The sequence below is a fragment of the Platalea leucorodia genome (assembly GCF_965183815.1).
Source record: "Platalea leucorodia genome assembly, chromosome: 6".
Classification (NCBI taxonomy): domain Eukaryota; kingdom Metazoa; phylum Chordata; class Aves; order Pelecaniformes; family Threskiornithidae; genus Platalea; species Platalea leucorodia.
Window position 1 is genome coordinate 77,571,740 of NC_138828.1, and position 23,091 is coordinate 77,594,830.

The 23,091-nt window shown below is 39.9% G+C and overlaps 1 protein-coding gene across 4 annotated transcripts in view; it reads left to right on the forward strand.

Moving 5' to 3' along the window:
* Window positions 1-628: 628 nt before the first annotated feature.
* Window positions 629-23,091, forward strand: part of LETM1 (leucine zipper and EF-hand containing transmembrane protein 1) — a 34,463-nt gene continuing 12,000 nt past the window's right edge. For all 4 annotated transcript variants that reach the window (XM_082316347.1, XM_082316348.1, XM_082316349.1 and 1 more), the window contains exons 1-10: window positions 629-825; window positions 5,706-5,763; window positions 8,439-8,892; window positions 14,069-14,212; window positions 15,236-15,373; window positions 18,404-18,607; window positions 19,106-19,225; window positions 19,846-19,977; window positions 20,586-20,765; window positions 21,392-21,547. In XM_082316347.1, coding sequence (XP_082172473.1) covers window positions 747-825; window positions 5,706-5,763; window positions 8,439-8,892; window positions 14,069-14,212; window positions 15,236-15,373; window positions 18,404-18,607; window positions 19,106-19,225; window positions 19,846-19,977; window positions 20,586-20,765; window positions 21,392-21,547 — 1,665 coding nt within the window. In that variant the 5' untranslated portion in view covers window positions 629-746. The remainder of the gene's footprint in view (window positions 826-5,705; window positions 5,764-8,438; window positions 8,893-14,068; window positions 14,213-15,235; window positions 15,374-18,403; window positions 18,608-19,105; window positions 19,226-19,845; window positions 19,978-20,585; window positions 20,766-21,391; window positions 21,548-23,091) is intronic.

Below are 23,091 nucleotides of genomic sequence, written 5' to 3' on the forward strand. Positions count from 1 at the left end.
CAACTGCTGCAAAGCAGTACCTAACACCAGCACAAACGCCAGTTTTTGGCCCAAAACACGAGGGAACGTCGTTGCACGCACGCTCTGGTGTTGGCGTACTGTACTTAGGGCTACGGTGGTTACACGCTCGTTGGCCACGCTGGCCTAAACCGCTCAGGACGGCTTCGTGAGGTACCAGCGCCCTCCCCTCGGGCAGCGGTCCCTCAGCGCGCCCGGCCTGCGTGACCTTCCCGGCACGGCGGGGGATGAGCGGGCTGCGAGCCGCGGCCCCGCCGCACGCCGTTTCCACGGTCCCCTCGGGTGAACAAGCCCCGCGCTGCCTCCGGGGCGGCTCACACGGCCTTCTGCAGCCCCGGTACCGGCAGGAGGTCCCTAACAACCCGCCCCTCCACCGGCTGCCGGAGAAGAGAAGCGCTGACGCGGTCGGCGTGCCTGAGGGGGGACTACATCTCCCAGCATGCACCGCGCCTCGCCTAGCGCCATGCTGACGCCTAGGACTACAGATCCCGGCATGCTGCGCGCCCCGCGCCCGCCGGCGGCTTACCGTGCGCCCCCGAGGACTACAGTTCCCGGCGTGCCCAGCTCCGCGGGGCGGCGCTATGCAAACGCGGCCGGCGGTGGCGGCTGGGCGCTCCTGGGCGTGTGGGGATCGCAGCGCCGGGCCCGGGCGGCGGGACATGAGCAGGCCGGCAGCCCGCCGCCGCCGCTAGCCCGCCGCCGCCGCCCAGCCGTGCGCCAGCGACAAGATGGCGTCCATGCTGCTACAGACCTGCGGCCGGCGGGCCTGCCGCCTCCCCCGAGCGCTGCGCCGCCAGCCCCAGCTGGGTGAGGCTCCCCGTCTCCGGCGGCGGGGAGGGAAGCGCGGCCGCCCCGCGGCCCGGCCCGGCCCGGCCCTGGGGTGCGGTGCGGTGCGGCGCGGCGCGGCCGCCCGGCCTGCGAGGCCTGTGCTGCCGGCGGCGCCGAAGGCTTGGGAGGGAGGGAGGGAGAGAGGGGGAAGGGAGGGCGGGCGGAGGCGGCGACGACGACGTCTGGGGGCTCCCGGTGTGGGCGGAGAGGTCGTTGCGGGAGGGAAGGGCCGCGGCGGGGCCCCGGCGGAGTCCCCGCCGCTCCGTCCCCCGTCAGGGAGCCGGGGCTGGGCACGGCGCTCCCCCCATGCCGCCCTCGGCCGCTCCCGCTGCTCCTCCCGGCGGGGCCCTCGCCGCCCGGCTGCCGCGGCCGGGGATGGGCGGCTCGGCTCTTCGCATCTGCTCCCCTGCCAGGGCGGTGTGAGGGGGCGATTTCCCCTCCTGGCAGTTAGGACACATCCAGCTCTTAAATGCCAGCTGGCCGAGGAAGGAAAACCGTGTGGTTTTTATTACGGTACAGGAGTAAGTGACTGCGTTTCAGTCCTGGCAGCCTTGTTCTCAGCCTAGCTTGGCTGTGAAGTCGTGTCGTCACTTATCAGTAGCCTTTAAGAAGGTTACTTTCTTAGTCAATGGTAGGAAGGAAATGTGAATTTACCTTTTTCCAAGTGGCTTTGAAAGCTTGGGGAAAATAAAAAGGAAACACAGTGCGTGTTGCTGTTTCCATTAATAATCAAAATAATTTGGCAGTTTAAATATCTGTGGGTGGTGGAGTTTAATGGCATGAAACAGCTGATAACTTGTGACATACGTGAGGCCTGTGGTTGCTTTTTACGTCCGTGAGCTGGAACAGCAGGGAATGGCAGCGAGGAATGAGTGAGAGCTTAACAGGAGCGGTTTGTCGCTGAGGTTGAGCCCTGGCTGGTCCCTGGAGTGCTGTCAGTGAGAACAGGGTATATCTGCACATCCACGTTCTGGCAAACCTGATCAACCATATGGATGCTTGTTCGTTTTGATAAACAAGCTGTCTTCTTGGTTACCAATAATCACTCAAGTGTGGTAGCTTGTTCTAGTTGATGTTTTTTTTAGCTACTGCTATAAAGACATTTACTTAGGTTGAGCTTGTACAGTGACCTGAACAAAAAGCTGAGGTATCTTAGCCATCCAGTTTATTTAAAACAGGGAAGAAACACATCCATGTACTTTCAAGTTAGATGGGAGCTTTGATTCTTCTTGTGGCATAGCATAAGAAGAAATACTAATGATCACTACATTTTTGCATGTTATAAATCTCACTCCACATGAAAATTCTCATTTGTTGAGATACTGTGATAGAATAAAATCATTTGTGTGCTGTGATGCATTATACTTATGATATAATCAATGCTTTTAATTTGAGTGTTAATCTATTATTAACACATTATTCCGTGGTGTAATTTTTCATATAGTGTTTTGCTTTACTTAGCTCATCTTCTTTGCTTTACGTGTAAGTAGTCTAAGATTAATTTAAAGCTAAGTGCTTCTGAGAATCCTAAATGTTCTTCCCGTAAAGATGAAGCTGTTAAGTACTGCAAGCTTATACTTCTGTAGGGACTTACTTCATGTTAGCCTTTTATTTTTAAAAGCTTTAAACATAGCAACAGTACACAGCTATTCTACATTTAAAACTTTGTTTTTGAAGTTTCATTGAATTTAAAAGTAAAGTTTCTCATGACTGCTTTTCCATGAGGAGTGTGTTAACATATAGCTTTTCTGGCACTACTGCCATTCTTACTTCCAAACTGAATAATTCTAATGCAGGTTTCTTAAATGAACAGTATTGAGTATGGTAAGGTACATTCACCTCGTTTAGACAGTCCTGGATATCTGTATTATCTTAGAAGCAAGGAGTATGGACTTTGCTCCTTTCTGAAGAAAGTATATATTTTATTTCAGGGCTCGCTTGCCCTTGGGTAGCTGATTAGAACACACACTGCAAAACATAAAGAGCTTTTGTTGTTGAAATTAACAGTTATTTGCAGAATCTTTTGGTAAAATGATGTTTCTGTGTGCCCATTCACACTCTGAATGGCTTTATGACAAGAAGTGTTTGAGTCAGCATGTTTTCTTATGGTAACCTTGGAATTTTGTTCTTTGGCCCCTTCCTTAGAATTAATGAGTCTGGTTGGAAAAAAAATAAAGATAAGTGAAGTGAAAGCGTCCTGCTGTTATGGAGTTTTATCTGAGAAACTCTAAGCCAGTTTTGATCTCCAGATCACCCTTCTTTGTCCTAGGGGTACCTGTCCATAGCAGGTAACGAGGAGCAGCTGAGGGAGCTGGGGTTGTTTAGTCTGGAGAAGAGGAGGCTGAGGGGAGACCTTATTGCTCTCTACAACTACCTGAAAGGAGGCTGTAGTGAGGTGGGGGTCGGTCTCTTCTCCCGAGTGACAAGTGATAGGACGAGAGGAAATGGCCTCAAGTTGCACCAGGGGAGGCTTAGATTGGATATTCGAAAAAATTTCTTCTCTGAAAGTGTTGTCAAGCATTGGAACAGGCTGCCCAGGGAAGTGGTTGGGTCCCCATCCCTGAAGGTATTTAAAGGCTGGGTAGATGTGGTGCTTAGGGACATGGTTTAGTGGTGGACTTGGCAGTGCTAGGTTAATGGTTACACTCAATGATCTTAAGGGTCTTTTCGAACCTTAACGACTCTGTGATTCTATGTCCTCTACTAGTAGGACTGTCATTTTTGGCACCTAGGCTTTGTGTGCTTCCTGGCACTCAGGTGATAGAAAAGGTTACTGTGCTGCAGCTTATCCCTCAAGACTTCGAGTATTTCTTTGCTTTTCTCAGCTGTTCTTTAAAGTCAGGGACATCCTTCTCAGATGGAAAGAAGAAGAAATTCAGCTACTGATTTTTCTGTAAATATTGGGGAGTATCAGGATGCCTTCAGAGATTCTCAAGGCTTTGACTTTTGAGCCAGAAAGAGACAGGTTTTTCCCTGGCTCTACTTGCAGTGGCCGTGAGTACCTGTTAAGAGTTTGATAGAGCTTGAGATGGGTAAATCCTTTTCCTTTGACTTCATAATGCCATAGCTTTTGCTGTAATATCAAAGCCTACTTAGCATGGAACATCCCTTGATTATTGAGATTTTTATTCGATAAGTTAACCTATCTCTTTTTTTCCCTTCCTCCCCCTTTCCATACCTTCTGATTGCCCCACCTGATTTTAGAGGTATCTCTTCCTCTCATAATGAGGGTGTTTTGGAGAAGGCTTTTGGTGATCAGCTTTGGGTGTTGCATTTTCTCAGATACAACTGTCTACTTCAGGTTCTGTCATAAGCTGTATCTTAGCTTAGGTTATATCTTAGCTTTGGTGATAGAAAAGTTGATCACTAGCCTCTAAAATGACCTTTATACCCTGCTGTCTCTTAGGATTGACCAGAAATAATAGATTCCAGATGGGTGAAACAACCTATGGCATGCCTACTCCAGCCTTTAATTTTTGTTTTGGTTACAGTGAATTCTGAAAAAAATTGGCCAAAAAGAGTAGAGACATTTGCAGTATTGCTCATGTGCTCTTCCTTTGTTCTGCCCAGGAGTCTTTTTGCACTTGGTATTAGCTCACTATTTAGTTCTTGCAGCTAGGTATCGCTACAAGAGGTTTTGTAAATTTTTTTATGGAGATTTGATTCTTTTCTAGTGGGCTTGGGGATGATTTTCAGTGATTGTAGATTGCATACAGCCACTAGGTAGCGTTTTCTGTAGCTGATGGTGTTTCCACAGTGTTGGATGGTCCAAAGGCTTTCAGGCATGGCCCTTTACTGAGGCATGTGAACCAAATCGGATAATTTATCATTTGATGGGCTCCTCAGTTTATTGCCAGAATAGATGCTTCTTGTCACTGTACCTGGATAGACGATGCCTGTATAGGTGTCAGTCTTCCTTGTGGGCTTCATTAGTTATTATTAGGACTGATTCTGAGTTAATGTTTTGAATGAAATTCATTTTGGGGAACACGCCATTTGCTGGAAAGCTGTTTCATATTTCTTGGATCAGTCTCTTGCCCTTCAGGACAATTTGTATCCTTTGCAGTGAGGTTGAGAGATAGAGCTATTTTTATATGGTGCTAATCAAAATGGACAGCAGTGTACTGAAATGGTGTTGTGGTTCCACCTCTCTAGTGAAGTCTGTTTAGGTTCATACTCACACTTTTTGTGTTGTCCTGCTTAAAAAAAAACCCCGAGCATTTTCATCCTAGACACTTGCCAAGTGCTCCATTTGGCTCATCTAATACTGTGTTGTCATGGAGCTATTAAAAATTACACTTGCTTTCAGTGAAGTTGTTCTGCAATATAGTTACTTGTCTGAAGGACTTGGAAACCTGTCTTCAGGCAGTTGAACAAGTGCAAGCAGTACCTGGCACACCCACAGAGTTCGACTGTATGTGTGGCCGGTTTGCTTGAACACTTGCAGAGGTGTCAGCTGTGTTACAGAATTGCTTCCCACCTGTTTTCTCCTTTTTATCCTATAAATTGGGATTACAGATTGAGAGAAATAAGAAGAACAAGACATGTGCTTTGACTTATGTTGGAATAGGATGAGGTCTTTGGGCTTCAGTACTTCACAAGGTTATTGTCAAAGCAAAAAAAAAAATTTCAGTCTTGGCTGGTTGTGATGCACAATCATCCAAAGTGTGAATGTGCTTACAAACAGTGCACCATAAGGAAGTCCAATTGCTGTTAAGCAGCATCTTTCTTTGTGCTTTCGGTAGTAGCCATTCCTAAATAAAGGTCGGTCTTTTAAATCACATTTGTGTACAATTTGCTTTATGGATAAATGTCTTCCTGAATTTCAGAATTAATGCTAATTATTGGTATTTTTCTAGGTAACTTGGGAGATCGGGCATGTCTTAGCTGTACATCCCTGAGGCTGGCAAACAAAATGTGAGTAAATATGAACTTTTTTCCTAAACTCAAAACTGTGCAAAACCATCAGCTAGTACGCTATCATAGAATGTAGGTTTAAATCTTCTAGTCAAAGTGTGAAAATATTAGCTTCAGCTTGTGTTATTGACAGGTTAAAGGTAGTCTGAATAGTACTCTCTTCACCTGCTTGGTTGTGTGTGGGAGAAGGAAAGTGAGATCTTCCTTTTTTCGCCCACTTCCTCCCTTTTTGTTTCACTTACGATATGAAAGCAATAGAATATTAATCTTGTTCTTGAGTGATTCCAGGTGATATCACGGGATATCATGGGCTTCTTGCATACTTTCTCTGTGGGGTTCCATAGAGTAAACATTCAGTCAAAGCTGGTTTGAAAAACGCAGTTGACAGTTAGGAATGTAGATTATTTGAGTTGTATCTTTATTAAACCAAAGTAGTCTACGGTATGTTACAGCCTTGGGTGAGGCCCTCCTAGGAGATGGTGTCCTCTTCTGAAAACGAATCCAGCTGCTGTGTGCTCTTATGGAACTTAAGGAGTTGGATGTTGGCAGAATCCATTCTCTGTTGCTGACTTGGCTCACAAGGCATACTTGTGGATACGAATTTCCCAACGCCTTTCCATGGAATGTTTAAATATGTATTCTCCGGTTTATTTACAGTCTAACTGCCCAGGAAACAGTGACTATGCTTCAATTTCCTAAGTTTCCATTTTAACATAAGGATGTGTCTCTAGACATAACTCTCATACAAAACAAAGTAATTCCTTTCTTTTTTAGTCATGCTAGTTCTGTATCACTTACTGTATAATTAGTTATGGGAGTTTTTTAATACATAAAGCATTTTAAAATCTCTGCTTGCTTTTGACTAGGTTGTTATATGGGGCCTCTGTCTTGGAAAAATGGAAACTTACAGTTTTAAGTCTGTTATATGAGCAGCAGAATATTGGGACAGAAATTCTTGTTATTCTTTTGAGAAGTTTTTTTGTTTTGTTTTTTAACCAAAAGCTGCTGTTAATGTAATGTTGCTGCTTAAAATAAAACAAACTAGTGCCCGCACCCCATGTGACACAGATCCAAAAGCAAGGGACTCTAATGATAGAAGCACTGAGGACAGCTTTGGGTAGAAGTTCTATGTCTGACATCCTGCTAGTGAAACTGTGTTCAAAGAGGCACATTTCTTGTGAAATTTTTTTCCGTGGCAGATTGAGAACCAGTTCTGCTGGCAGAGCTCCCTTCCTCTCTGCATGCAGAAGAGTGTAGATGTATGTAGGTGGAACCTGGTCTGTAGGCCTGGAGCTCTGCTTTTGGGAAATGACTTAGTCAGGATGGATTGGTTTCTGCAAGTATTTTAATCTGGTTTTGAATATGTACTTTATTTTCTTAAAGGAACCATAATTTTCATTAGTTAATATCTGTTTTCTAGCTAGTCAAGAAAATGTTTTTTGTAGCTGTGTATCAGCAGTTGTCTGACCAGTGAATGGTCAGATGCTTAAAACTTTTAAGGTAGAAAATAATCACGTGTCTTTAACAAGTAATAATTTAGTCAATTTTTTTTGTACAAAGCTGTATTTGAATGATATTAAATGGATAAAACCATTAAAGTAATTTAAAATTCATTGGATGCATGTGATAATGAAGCTTATAAAGTACTTCTGGCTGAAAATCGAGTGAGTGAGGCTAATACTGCTAATACTTATAAGTGTTCAATAATTTTTTTTTTCCTTAAAGCATTACTCAGAACTGTAGAGCCACTTGCACCTATTTTCTGTTCATTTTCTGAACCTTTCATGTTCAAATACACGTTCTGATTTTGTTTCGGTAGTACAAGGGCTCAGTGAAGAAGCACCCCAGTCATTTCTGTCCTGTAGACGACTTAATGCTGCCATTTCAGTTTGAGGGACACCTAATGGAACTCAAAAAATATTTTATCTATTATTTTAAGTTTGTCATACCGTTTTATAAAAGTATGTGCAATTCTACTATAATGAATAGTTCTTCTATGTGGATAATGAGTGTTTGGGATGTTTGAGCAATGCATCCCTTCTAACTTCAGTTTACATTTAATTAAAGGAAAAGAACAAAATTCTCTATAAGGTAGAAGAGTGTTGGTTCTTTGTGCCCCAGCACAGTACCATGATGGAAAGTTTGTGCATAAAGTTTCTGCTGAAAAAGGAAAACTAGATGCTTGGAGATAATCAAAGAGGAACGCTAATGAAATTGGATTTCTCTGATACTAGTTCTCTTCCTCTAACTTACCACCTATCTCAGGTCTACAACTTGTGTTTTTTTCTGAAGTGTTTTGTTCAAACAGGAGAAGTACTAGAAGCGGCTTTATGTTACTTGTGGATTTACAGATCTATTTTCAAATGTAGCTTTCTAAATGGGAAGCACTTCTGGCTGCTACTCTTTATGTAGTTGGAGTAAAATAGCTACCTTTTCAAAGTTGTTTAATGGAAAATTCTCTGCAGGTTATTTTTTGTCATGAAGTAGAGCCAAGCATTCTTTTCAGATATAGATATCCTGATCTTGAGTCACAGGTTTGGATTTTTTTGTTAAATATGCAGTAAATATTTCTCAAATGATGCATTTTATAAATACATAAACTTATATAACTATACAAATATATATAAACAGCTTATGATCTGTTGCTAATTCTTAAATGCTTTTTTCTTCTGAAGGACTGTACACTTTAAATATTGCACTAGTGTCCCTCCTGTTTACGCATACTCCAAAAAAGATCGCTACTGTTGTTGGACTAAAGGATCTGAACAAATACACTTTACTCTTACGAGCTCTTCTTCATGGACGCCACTAGCAACCATGGGTGTTTTAGGTCCCCGGTATCTTCCAGTTAGATGGTGGCATTCTTCACGTCCCCTTCAAGATGACTCCATAGTTGAAAAGTCACTGAAGTCCTTAAAGGACAAAAACAAGAAGTTGGAAGAAGGAGGTCCTGTATATAGTCCAACAGAAGTGGAAGTTGTGAAAAAATCTATTGGACAGAGAATTGTGGACGAACTGAAGCACTATTACCATGGTTTTCGATTATTGTGGATTGACACAAAAATAGCTGCAAGGATGCTCTGGCGGATACTTCATGGAAACACTTTGTCTCGTCGAGAACGGAGACAGGTACTGAGTAAACACCAATTTCATTTGAGCATGCTTAGCGATTGCTCCATTTTTATTTGAACTGAGTTGGTTCTTTCTGTTGTCTTCTGTTCCTAGAATTAAAATTGCTAGGTGTTTTTCCCTCCTTCTCCCTATATGAACACTAAAAACCTTGAATTTGACTCCAAAACATTTTAGTCTTGTTCCCCATTATTGTCAATAAATGTGATGTTTTCTAGCTGGAACAGCAGAGGATTCTTCTGTTCTGTCATGTGGACAGCAGTTGTGGTTTGTTCTCAAGTTCTCATCCATGTGCTACATGTGTGTACATGGTCACTTTCTCTGCTTTTTCACTCCAGCTGGAAAAATAGAGGGAAAACACTTCTAGTAAAGGTTGGATTTGTGCCAGTTCTGTTGTGTGTGTTTGTTGTGTTTTTTTTTTTTTTTTTTTTTTTAAAAAACAGAAGAAAAGCTGCAGGCTGAAATGCATGATTGATAATCAGATGTTAGTACTATCTCAGTTATATATAAAAGTTAAATATATTTGTGAGATAATTTTAGTCCAAAGAAGATAATTTGAGGAAAGTTTTTGTTTTATACTTTTATTTTTCTTTATGGCATGTAGCTTACATTTATGAAACTGTAAAAATGCAACTGATAATTTTAAAGAAAAGAGGGGATAGAGATGAAATCTCGAGTTCAAAATGAGAGTGCTGTCAAATTAGGATAATATACATGCATTTCAATAGTAATTTCAGTTTGTGGATGAAGTAAATATCCTTATTCAACTAGAATTAAAAGATATGTGGATATTTAAAAACATTTGACATGAGCTCTCGTATATGGGAAGACTGCAAAATAATAAGCTGTTTTAAAACTGGTATAGTTTAAGAATTTTTTTTTGAAAGAATACATTGGTATTCAGCATCACCAGTTCATTAGCAATATATCAAACATGCTGATGTAATAGTTCTCATTTTACTGTTTCTAAAGACAAGATGTTTAAGCAGTTTATACAGATAAAATATTCAAGTCTGTCTTCCTGCTTTTTAAAAAAAACCAACCAAACAAAAAACATTTCAGCTGTTGCTGAAAAAAATGTACTGGAAGAAATGTTGGAGAGTGAAAAGTGTATGTACTCTGGCAGCCGGAGTGAATAGCGCTGCTTGCAGTCACGGTCTGGTTCTCTGCAGCTTGTACACTGTACATGCAATGTGTTAGGTTCACATCTCTACCTTCAAAAATTTTGTTAAATGATCAAAAATATGAATATTTGTTCATTGTTTTAATAATTTCCTGATAAAATTCAGTATCTAGTTGAACATTTTCATGTGTAGTTAAAAACCATCACATCTTAGTGCAGTATGCAAAAGTTCTTTTCCTATATTTGCAAGATTAGACAAATAACAAAAATTGTTAAATGCACATGTAGCAGTTTTCATCTGTGATTACATTTGGTCTCTTTCTGCAACAGCACTGGTTGATGGCATGCGGTCTCAGCATCTTCGTGCTACTTATTTTTGCCCTCTTCCTTATGCTAGTACAAGAGTATGTTTGGCAGCTGATCCAGCTGAAATGTTGCTCTGCAATAAATACAACAGTCTGTGCTGACATAAGAGAGGGGATTATGTAGTGCCAGGAAAGAGTAACTGAGGATAGCGGGGGAAGGAGGACCGCAAGATTTCTTGAAGTAGCAGTTCTGGCTTGTGCTGGCTTATTGAGAGCTTTGGAAAACTTGGAAAACCAAGTGAGACAAATTAGTTCATGGTTTAAAACAGGATCAGAAATCCTCCAGAGGGCAAGACTGGAACCATTGGTTTTCCTGCCTGTTTCACGTTCACTGAGCCATACTTCTGAGAAATTATACAAACAACAGTAAAATATGGATATGATGGAAACATTTCTGCTGAAAGATCGGGACTGTATTCTAGAAGGCATGATCCTTTAGAAGTAATACGTTATCTTCGGACACACATACATTATTCCGTCAATAGATGGATTTATTCATTTGACTGCCCTTTAGTTCTGTCATCTAGTGATGATAGAGCTGTCTTTCTCGTATTTCTGTAGTGGTCGGCATTTGGCCTTCCTGAATTTTTTTTTTTTTTTTTTTTTTGGCAGATGTGCAATTTCAGTACCAGTTCCATTATTTTAAATAAAATACAGTAACAAGCGATTGGACTAGAGGAAATGGCCTCAAGTTGCACCAGGGCAGGTTTAGGTTGGATATTAGAGAAAATTTCTTCCCCAAAAGAGTTCTCAAGCACTGGCACAGGCTGCCCAGGGCAGTGGTTGAGTTCCCATCCCTGGAAGTGTTTAGAAGACGTGTAGATGTGGTGCTTAGGGACATGGTTTAGTGGTGGACTTGGCAGTGCTGGGTTAACGGTTGGACTTGATGATCTTAAAGGTCTTTTCCAACCTAAATGATTCTATGATTTATTTTGGAGGTATAAATTAGTGTTTACATTGACGTAGCCTGTCTCTTATGTAATGATGCGTGTGTCTGTATGCATGCAATCCAGTGCAGAAGATGTAGAGAAAATAGTTTTGAGAACGACAGTAATGTTATTTTCTCAATCTAGGTTTTGTGTTTTCTTTATATGGAGGCAGAGGACGTCCTGTCTCTTGAACGGAGTCATGGTAGGCTTAGAACTTAGGGTTGGTGAAAAGCAAGCCAGCCTACAGCTGAATAAAACCCTTTACATGTGCTTTTCTAAAACCTTATTTTAAGTTTATTTCAACACAGTTCATTTTTTATCAGTTCAGCCTTAAATTGTATACTGACTGATTTAAAGAAGTCTTAAAAGTTTGATGCCAGATTAGTTACAACTTTGCAAAAGTTGCTCCTGAACTTTAAAAAAAAAAAAATTTGAAGTATGTACTGCTTTAAATGTATTAAACTGCATATGAACTGACAGTCCTAGAGAAATCTTATCTTCATGCAGCCTGACAAATGAGTTATTTCTGCCTGCCCTTTCCTTCCTCTTTGGCGGCAATAATGGAAAGATATCCAAGTAATCTAACCACATTAACAAGCAATTGCAGCATGGCTAATGCGAGGGAGCTATTGCTTATGTAAACCAAAAGTCAGTTCCAAAATTCTGCTTGTACAGTTGCTGGTAGGGTTTGGATTTAACAGGATCACATATCTGCACTTAGGAGAGAAGGCAGGAAGAAGTAAAACATGCAAAATATGATACTGGCTGTTAAAAACGAACTGCTCTAGTGCTGTTTCCTACAGCAGGACGGTTCAGGACATGGAAGTGAGATGTCGAACGCTATGGAGTTTGTGGCAAGTATATCAGCTTTACAAACTCTTCAGCCCCGCAGAGGAGGGAAAAGTGGAACACGTGAACTGTAGCAGCAGATACAGAGTAGTCACAAGTTTTTCATGCTGTGCTGCCAAATAATGCGTGTGTAATTATGCACCATTGTATTAGGTTCCCATGAAAAGTTGTTTCCCTTGAGTTAGCAGAGGCTGCAGTTTCATGATCTATGTAAGCTGATCCAGGACAGTGCTGGTCGCTGCTGCGAAAAAGGCCAGTCCTGCTCGGTGCTCAAACCGGCTTTTCCAACACCTCCCTCCCGCCCTTTTGGTTTGTACTGATCCTTCCTCGCTTGTCTGTGTATGTATTTATGGGTTAGTTTTAGCTGGATCAATGGTGTAGCTTCACATTGTGGCTGCTAGTGTGCGTTCATGACTCTTTACACATTATCTGAGGTGAGCATTAGGTTAGCTTAATCCGGTTGTAAAACTGCTTCCTTAGATACGGATTTTGCCTTGTACAAATATTTGCATGCGCTGTCTAAAGATAGATGCTGGGTAAAAATAAGAACTCTGTATTGCACTCTGTAGAAATTTTTGAGGGTTTTTTTAGGGAAAATGTACTTGTTTTTCTGACTTAAAATATTCTTCCAAACTTCCTTACATCTTTTTGAACTCTCTGGTTGTCATTTTTCTTCTATTGTTGTAATGCATGAAAATATCTTTGAGCCTGTAAACAATGGACCAAAGCATCCCTTCTGGGAAACGGAGGTTTTTATATACAAAGAAAAATGTCGAACTTTGCATCTGTGGAGTTTTTGCATTCCTCAAACTGTATGTGAGATTTTGGCTGGTTTTACGCTAAGAAAATTATGGTTAAAGTTTTACTGGTTCTGTATTCTAGCAAAGCAGTCCTAGCGACATGCAATCTATACTGGTTGTTGCTGCTGTTCCCCTGGATTGGCATGAGCTGTGAGGAGGGGATGGAGGGGGAAGCATGCATTTACTTGTGTAACAGCGTTTAGGTTGCCAGTTTTTGCCAATCATCAAGCTGTGTTTATCAAATCATGATGTTGAATGGCAGTGCTGTGGCAGTATTGCACTGTAGTGTGTGTCTGACCTTCAGCCTCTGATTTAGGCACTGACATTATTCCCAATAACCAGTTATTTGCTTTGTAAAATAAGGTAGAGTTAAGCAAGATCTACACTCCCCAGTATAAACCAAGTTATTAAGCTTCCAACGAGTACTAAAAGATTTGATTGTAGACTGTACAGCCTAATATATACATTTGTGGGTATACAGAAATCAGAAGGACAATATTTATTTTATGCAGTTCAAGATTCAGTAATTAATGCATCAGCCTGCTTCAGAGGATTACTGCTCTAGAAAAGCAGTGATTTAAAAAAAAAAAAAAAATCTGCCAAGCTGGGCTCATTACCCTGGATTTAAATGTACATTACAATTGTTATAAGGCAGAGGGGGAGGGATCTTTCATTTTGTTCTTGATTACTTAGTCCATAGTAGCTCATGCATGTAAGAAGTGGTGGAGCACAAATAAAGATGAATAAAAGACGTTAAGCAGCTTTAACGACAACAAATGACCACCTCCTGTTTTCAGGTGCTTTTAAGAGGTTTAAATGAGATACTTGTTCAGTAATCCTATTGAGACACAGTGAGGCTTTTGAAATGCTTTCTATAGTGTTGAAAACTGGTGAAACTCTAGCACTCGGTAGTATATAGAAACTTGAAGAAAAAGATACTAAAAACTGACTTTGTCACATACTTTTTCTGTGTTATTTTAAATTTCCTTTGTAGCAAATATACATTTGTGTGCTTAAGTGATAACGTGGATGATCATATCAAGTATTTTTTAAATATGTAAAATTTTGCTTATCAATACATTTCTTTTTTCTTTTTTCCTACCCTTCCAGTTTCTTCGAATATGTGCCGATCTTTTCCGCTTGGTCCCTTTCCTGGTTTTTATTGTTGTCCCATTTATGGAATTTTTGCTTCCAGTAGCTCTTAAGTTGTTCCCTAATATGCTTCCCTCTACGTTTGAGACAAAGTCTAAAAAGGTAAGCAGGTCTGAATTTACCATCCAGTAATATGTTTTGAAAAAATTAGAACTTTCTTTGGTAAAGAAAGAAATTAGAAAAATTCTAAAAATTAGAAATCTTTCTTTGGTATCTGGGGAATGCTTTTGTCTGTCTTTATGTTGTTTTGATGATCTTGCTGTTAACATTTAATAATGAAACTGTGCCACCCTGATTTACCTTTTTGTATGTGCAGGTGCTTAGCTATCAGGGCTGTAAGCTTCTCTTGTCTTTTTTGCTATCCTTATCTCCATTTTTTATGACCCTTACAAAGCAGAAATGAAAGCACTGAAACTCTTTTTCTAGTTTGTATTAATATGGGCAGACTTCATTTTAACACTTGTAGTCCTTATTCTTGATGCAAGGATTTTTGTAGGTATACTAAATATTTTAAAAGCTTCTGATACATTGTTTTGTTTAAACTTTATTTCTTTTAGTTAAGTTCTCTGGGAATTGTTTAAAGCTTTGTAAAAACAAACCAAAAAGCCCCAAAAGTTTTCACTTTCAGAGCACAAAATACTTAAATGAGGTTCGTACATAGTGAGCTCCCAGTGAGTCACAGATGTAACCAATCATGATTGTATACTTGGATCTAAGTAACCATTAATTTCTGGTTCTGTGATAAATTCCTCTTTCTTTGGATGAGATGTAGTGTAGGATTTCTGTGCTGGATACAAGAGTTGGGAAATGCCCAAACCAAAGTTGGTTAGTTTCTATTTTTTTGTTACTAATTCAGAGGGTGCATGTTACTTTTAGCAGGTGAGGCCACTCATGCTGCACTTCACTCTGTTAGCATTGCATCTCACTCTTCGTGGAGCTTTGAGCTGATCAACATATTTTTCAGTGTGATTTGGGGATCTTTGGTAAGAGTGAATGTCCTCTTGTGATGTGCTACAGCAGAAGTTCAGAAGTACTCCACATAACTTGTCTGAGGGCAGAAGAAATGGTATTTATTGCGCATATTTCTGGAAAGAACTTCTAAAACCAAATATTTTTTTTTAACAGGAGGAAAGATTGAAGAAAGAATTGAGAGTAAAGCTTGAAGTGGCTAAATTCCTTCAAGACACGATTGAGGAGATGGCCTTAAAAAATAAAGCAGCCAAAGGAAATGTTACAAAAGATTTTTCAACGTTCTTTCAAAAGGTAAAATTTTTAAAAAATTTATATTCTCTTCCAACCAAAAAAATAGCTTGGTGTTTTATTTGGTCTATGGTAATCATCAGATACCTTTATTCTGTTGGATTTGAAGGAGCAGGATGTAGTAGTTCTTTTAGGATAGATTTCTTTTTTGCAAGTAATACTTCAGTATGCTGAAGTTTTACTGTTCTTAGATTTGGTATTCTAGCTGGTACTTTCATTCTTTGTTTCATTCTAGAAGCAGTATATTTCTGCTCATTCACTTCCAGTTCTCTTATTTTGTTAATAAGTTAATTCTAACATCAAAAAGATCATGTGCTCAGTGATTACTCATGTAGATTTTGACCTCCTTTTTTTTTTTTTTTTTTTTTTTTTAACATTGGGTGTAAAAAGTGGGAGAAGGAAGTTCTTTCCTAATTAACTGATTACAATGTAGTGGAGGAAAAGTAAAATTTTTTTTGTCAAATTTAATTCAGCTTATAAACAGTTCTTAAATGCACAGCTGCTATACTGCTGAAATCCTTTTGGGTACTGACTAGAACATGGTATAATCTGGGCTTTTGCTAGAATGTGAGTGCTGTGTTTCGTACAAATTTTTTTTATTTCAGCAGTTGCTGACACAGACTAAATGTGAGATATCTGCCTCCTACGTTGATGGCCTTTAGGTTTGACAGTGTTTCTGTTCACCAAGTTGTAGGTAAGGGTAAGGTATTCCCTGGAGAGATGAAAAATACCTTCTTAAATCTTCTCAGGATAGGATTTATCTTGGTCTGCTCACACTTCTGATTTCCCTTAATTGTGGGGCTGTTGAGTAAGAGATTGAACCAACAGCCACCAGCAGGTGCTTTGCTGAAAGTAAGAGTGTAGTCCCCTCCTTTGGGGAGAGTACGTATTTGCATAGAAAAAGGCACATAAGCCTGGGGATTTCAGACCTGAACTTTACAAGTCCTGTCAGCTAGCTTGAGCTTTTCCTGCTTGTCAGTGCCAAGAACGAAGTTTTAAAGGGTGGGGTAATAAGATCATGTTGATAGTGCCACGTAGGTTATCTCAGATAATGATACTGGAAAGTTTTGCCAGTCAGTATGTGCCTGCAAGGTCCATGTACTTTGAAGCTTCTCTTCAATCATCTGTTTCTGTTCTTTTTCGTCTGCAGAAAAGTTTAAATGGTTAGTTATAGCAGTTAGTAGCTGAAGCACTGTCGCTGCAGACTCTGGGAGCACGCCACTGCCATGCTTCATGTTTGGAACATGTCATTTTCTGCTGAAAGAACTGCTACTGAGAATTTACATGTGGCGGTTAATTTCTGTGGAAATAAATGACGTATCACTCCGCACTTGCTGGAGGAAGTCCCAAGTTCCTCTGACTAAAAAGAAGTTTCATGCCCTGCATTTCTTGTGTGTGGGTGTGCTTTTTACAGCTATTTATTTCTCATTTGTACCATGGAGAGAAACTTTATTGATCTCATTTCACTGTACTAGATAATAGATGTCAGAGCAAGAAGAAGTTTAAATGTTTCCCACTTTCTTGCTATTCTTTTATAGCTGCTTCTGTACTTAAGTATTTGATGCTGCAAGAACCACTGATTACAGGCTTAACATGTTTGCTGCAGAATTCCAGAATTTGTGTTGCTTTGTAGCTAGTGATGTACTAGAAAGTTTCAGGTCGTACTCTCAAGAAACATATGCTTGGCTCTGCCAAAATTCAACTTTGAACAAGGAAGAAAATACTTTCTGTATTTTTAAAGTTCCATTTTGGCTTCAGTAGTGAAGGAGCTGGTGAAGTGGAACAACAAGGCCTTTGACCTTTCTTTCTCTGAGTTGGTTTCTCTGCTACACAAGTGTCCTGGAGGTTAATGGACTCAAGACCATCTTCCAAATTTTTATATTTTCCTGTACTCACTAGCTGTTCACTAAAAGATTTGAGTTGGCAAATAAAACAGGTAGGCATAGTAGGTCAGGCTGTAGGTAATGTTAGGTTTTCAGACTGTACTTGATGTCACTTATGTTTTCTTTACAGGGCTTAAATAAAGGTAGAGGGAGTGGGAAAAGTGTTTTTTGGATATCTGTGGACTTACTGTTTAGACTGAAGGTGTTAAGTGACTGGGACTACTTCATTGTTAAGTTCTGTAGATTTTGGATTTGGTAATGTCAGTAATAAGCATTCAATGGTATACTTAAAATAGAAATATACAGGTGATAATGTTTTACTATGACCTGATGAGACTAGGGAATGATTTCTTTTCTACTTCTTTGAACTGTTATTTCTGCTTCCAGTATTTGGATTTAATTACTGGGAAGTTCTATTTGGCAACACATAACTTAAAAGCTTAACTTTGCATTTGTACAAGCAGTTACATAGAACCTTCCATCAAGAAGGATGCAGAGTCCTTTCCCAAATAGTGGTTTATATTTTGCAATCACTTAAAGTGCAAGTGCATTTGCATTGAGGTGCTGCAGAACAGCTAGGACCTGGAAGCAAAACAGTATTGTAACACATGTAGTTGTGGAGAGAATGTAGATAGGTAAGTGTCCAAATCGTGTTTCATAGGGACACCAACGTTGCAAAATTTTTACTGTTGGATGTACTTCTCACTTTATCTTCACAGGGTGATGCTTTTAATGTGCTTTTATATTTAGTAAGTATGGTACCAGAAAGAATACTTGCCCATGTGACTTCTGTAGCAACTATTTATTTGCTCAGCTATAATTTTTTTTTTGAGGTATCTCATGGCAGTGCCAACTGAGATAGACCTGCTCATTAGTATACAGGTGCATCTATTTTTTTTGTTAGTATTATCTTGAGTTTATTATGTGATATTGTTGGAAACCATCAACACCATCAATTCTTTTGCCTTTTATAGTAAATAAGTTGGTGGGTTTTTTTAATTTCTTTCATGTCTTCCTTGTGTCCTATTTCCTGTCCCAAAATTGATGCAAAGTACTTGATAAATGAAGGGAATATTTTTATTGTTCAAAATAATGCCCAACCATAACATTTGCTTTGAAAAGCTTTGTGTGTGTGTGTTTTTTCTTACAGATCAGGGAAACTGGCGAAAGACCCAGTAATGAGGAGATCTTAAGGTTCTCTAAACTGTTTGAAGATGAGTTGACTCTGGACAATCTAACCAGGCCTCAGTTGGTGGCACTTTGTAAATTGTTAGAACTTCAGTCAATTGGCACAAATAATTTTCTCCGCTTCCAGCTGACTATGAGGTTGAGAAGCATAAAAGCAGATGACAAAGTGAGTCATTCTAAATAGGCATTGGTTAATAATTTTGACATGTAAGAGTAATGAGTGTGTGTGGATATATGTATGTCTTTCTAGGCATTTTCCTTTTTTGTCTTAATAGTCTTATTTTTGAGCTAATTTAGAACAAAAAGGCTTTTGAAGAGCTTAAAATCAGAAGTGTCCTTATTTGTAAAGAAAAACCTGACCTTTTTTAAAATCTACCATTAATTGCAATGAAACTAATTATATTACAAAGAAAAGCATTTCTATGAAACTGTAATTTGTAAGGGATCTGGTAGAAATATTAACTTAGAGAGAGATTGACATTACAATTACGGAGCTGTTAAGACTAGAGTATGATGTTCACTGTTTAAAAAGTGGAGGCTATTTTGTGTTATCACAGCAGCCTCTAGTGGCCGTTTTAAAAATACTGACTTCTGGGTGTGCATCGATGGTGGTTCTTCAGTTTTGAGCTGTTACATGTTAAAGTTTATTTTACGCTTTGTGCAGCTGATTGCTGAAGAAGGAGTTGATAGCCTGACTGTTAAAGAACTGCAGGCAGCTTGTCGTGCCCGAGGTATGAGAGCTCTTGGTGTGACAGAGGAGCGTCTCAAGGAACAGCTTAAACAGGTATGTTTTTGCAAGACTGAATACACAGACCTATTCCAGTTGCTAGCTCTGATTTTTGTTATGAGTCTGAGAAGTCATTTTGCTTCTGTTCTCATTAAAGGCTTGGCTAAGGTCTTTCTTCTTAATAAGCTTTTGTCATGTGTACTGTGCAGGTATGTAGTAGCAGTGAGTTTCTGGCTTTTGACTGGGCCATGATGTTTTGATGATGCTAATAGGTACTTAGACTTAAACATATCCAAAATATGTTTGCAATTTTGGCAGCTTGTCTGTTAATTATTTGTATTACTCTGTAAGAACTTTTTGTCCAAGTAGATGAGTTCTTTGTCTTTTGGTGTTGCCTGGTTTAGAGGAAGATGCATGTGAAACAAAACACTTTTTCAAATATTCATGCAATACTTCTTGAAATACTTCTTCAAACAAAATACTTCTTCATGTATTTCAATGCAGTTGCTGTAATTCTTAGCTGCTTATAGCCTGTAGTTCCTGTGCTAGGATATTGACTGATAAGTAGTGGTAAAAAAAAAAATTAGTATTTACTTTTTTGTGTACGCTTGACTTGATCTATAAAAAAGAAAAAAAATCCAAAATTTGAAAGTTTTTTTTATGTATTGCATTTATAGTGGTTAGATCTACACCTGAACCAGGAAATCCCTACTTCGTTGCTTATTTTATCCAGAGCCATGTATCTTCCAGAAACGCTTTCTCCAGCTGATCAGCTCAAAACAACACTTCAGACACTACCAGAGAGTGTTGTAAGTATTGATGTGCATAGTCTGTAACCAGCTTTCAGTATCGTCACTGAAAAATCTGTTCGGAGAAGTAGGTGTTCTTCTTGGTTCCTTTCTTTTCCTTGAAAAGCTAAACCATGTATAGGTCTGAGTGACCTTCAAACACAGAAGTCGTCAGCTTATATGTGGAGGGGTCTGAGAATAAAGCAAATAAAAGGCAATATTTCATTGCATGACAGTAGACAGTAATAGCATGAGAAGATTTAGAATACAGTTTTTTACTTGTATAAAAAACAATTTACGTTCCGGGCAATATAAAGACATTAATACGTGAAAATGTTGATATTGTTGTGTAGAGAGAGAAATGATCTGAATAGATTATTGCCAGTCTTGAGAGAAAGAGAATGAAGCATATGTATGATTTCAGGGTGGAAAGTTCTCATTTTCAAAGAAAGAGAATCATCTTTTTCTGAGAAATGCAAAAATAGGGTACCTTTTGGGGGTTTTAACTATATTCATTAGCATACCTGTACTACCTATCTCAATAAGGATATATAAACCTCTTACATTATGTAGACATACATATTTGTGCACACGTATAGACTTCAATAGACGACTTACATTATTTTTAGGCCAAAGAGGCTCAAGTCAAAGTGGCAGAAGTTGAAGGTGAGAAAGTAGATAACAAAGCGCGGCTGGAAGCAACACTTCAGGAAGAGGAAGCCATCAGAAAAGAAAATGAAGAAAAAGAGATGGAAAGATTGTCTGAAGCTGCAGAGAAAGCCAAAGAAACCCTTCAGGTTGCAGCCATGGTAAGTTCTGCTCTCAACTATTGAGAAATAAATGTCAGTGATGTAAAAACTAGTATATTATAAGTGATTGCCTTTGCTCTGGGTGTTGCCTGCAAGACACTGGACTTTAAATCCACATATGGATGATGTGGGAGAGTATGAAAACAGACTGCAACATGGAAGAGTTCACTGTGAAACATAAAATATTGTCTCAGTCTTACGTATCTTTGATTTCTTTTTCTTCTTAATTAGTCATAAGAGAAGCCTTTTATTCCTCTAGCAAAGGTGATGGTTTTGTTTGTTTTTTGATTTCCCCCACCCTGTACTTTAAATGTTCTTATCTTTGGCTTTTTCTATTTGTCATTAACCTGATAATGTCATTGTATAATACTTGAGTATAAAAGCTGCTGGCCTGCTTTAATGGTGAATTAAGCCTCAGGAGCTCGCAGACAGTTCATTAAGTGTAAGTGGGTATTTTAATGTGAAACTACTCAATTTGTTGCAGTTTTTCAAGGTTGTCTTCTCATAAAAATGTTGGTGTCTACTTTGGCAACTGTTTCTATTTTGAGAAGTCATTCTTTACTGATGCTAATACAGATAATGTTATCTTTGTTTTAATTAAAACTTCATGGGTCTTTCAAATTTAGAAAGAGGTGGAATCAGCAGTAGATCTTGAAGCAGCTGCTCTGCAAGTTAAAACAAGTCAGACGGCTATTGATACTGAACAAGAACTGGCAAGGGCAGATATGGCGATGCACTCGGAGACACTGAAAGATACAGCACCAGTATTGGAAGGCGTTAAGGTAAACTATGTTTTTATACTTTTTAATGTAAAGATTCAAAACATCCATGTACGAGCCATAAGTTGCCTGCCTGTCCTTCGGTTTTAACTCTCTCACCACATTGTCAGTTAAAAACAGCTAATTAGTAGATTGCAAATTTTTAACCACCAATGCAGAAATCGAAGTCAGCACAAAACATCTCTGAGTATCGCCTTCATTTATGTGTGTTATTGAAACTAACGTACCTATTTTGGGGGGCATTTGCACTGGCTGTAGACGTAATGGATCTGTGCATGTTTAATAGTTACCACATGAGGAGGGAGAGGGCGAGAGCAGGTAAAGATGAGTGCTCCCTTCTTTTGAGGGGTGTAGCTAAGACCAAAGAATTAAGTAAGGAACTAGGTCTGGACTAGACTGTAGTGCATTTGTATCGACTGCCTCTTTTAAACCGATACGGGCAGTGTATGTACGCTATAAAAACTTTTCAGTGTACTGTCACTATTTCTTTTGTATGATGTTGAACATAATTTATACCACTGTTAAAGTAACAGTTCAATTTCTAGTATTAGCATACTTTGTTGTGATCAGAGCATACTGTTTGTAATCATTTGCTACCTGGCTGGCCTGTAGCTCCCCAGATTCTCCTCCTTGCCCTTGTTGAAGATAGGAGTGACATCTGCTTTCTTCCAGTCCTCAGGAATCTTCCCCGATGACCATGTCCTTTCAAAGATCATGGAGAGTGGCCTCTCAATGACATCAAACAACTCCCTCAGCACTTGTGGTTGTATCTTTAAGTCTCATGGACTTGTGTGTGTTCAGTTTGTTTACATATTCTCTAACCTGATCCTCCTCCAGTGATGGTAGATCTTCCTTGCTCCAGACTTCCCCATTGGTCTCAAAGACCTGGGATTCCTGAAGGCCAGTCTTACCAGTAAAGACTGAGGACATTACTACCCCTGCCTTTTCCATGTCCCTTTGCAACAGGTTCTTTGCCCCATTCAGCAGCAGGCCCGCATTTTCTCTTGTCTTGCTTTTGCTCTCGCTGTACTTGTAGCCCTGTATGTTAGGGAGCGTTTTGATTGTCTGGAGCTTAATGATGGTGATGATAGGGTTGAGTGTTTATGGGTAGGAATTGGGGGGAAGGCCAACAAGGCAGGTATCATGGTGGGAGTCCGCTATAGAGCCCCAACCAGGATGAAGAGGCAGACAAAATATTCTAGAAGGAGCTGGGAAAAGTCTCACGATCACTAGCTCTTGTTCTCCTGCGGGACTTCAACTTACCAGATGTCCGCTGGAAATACAACGCAGCGGAGAGGACACATTCTTGGAGGTTCCTGGAGTGTGTGGAAGACACTTCCTGACACAGCTGGTGAGGGAGCTGGCTGGGGAAGGCACCCGCTGGACCTCGTTTGTGAACAGAGAAGGCCTGGTGGGTGACGTGATGGTGGGAGGCCATCCTGGGCACAGCGATCACGAAATGACAGAGTTTTTGATTCTTGGAGAAGTAAGGAGGGGGGGGTCAGCAGAACTGCTGCCTTGGACATGCGGAGGGCAGACTTTGGCCT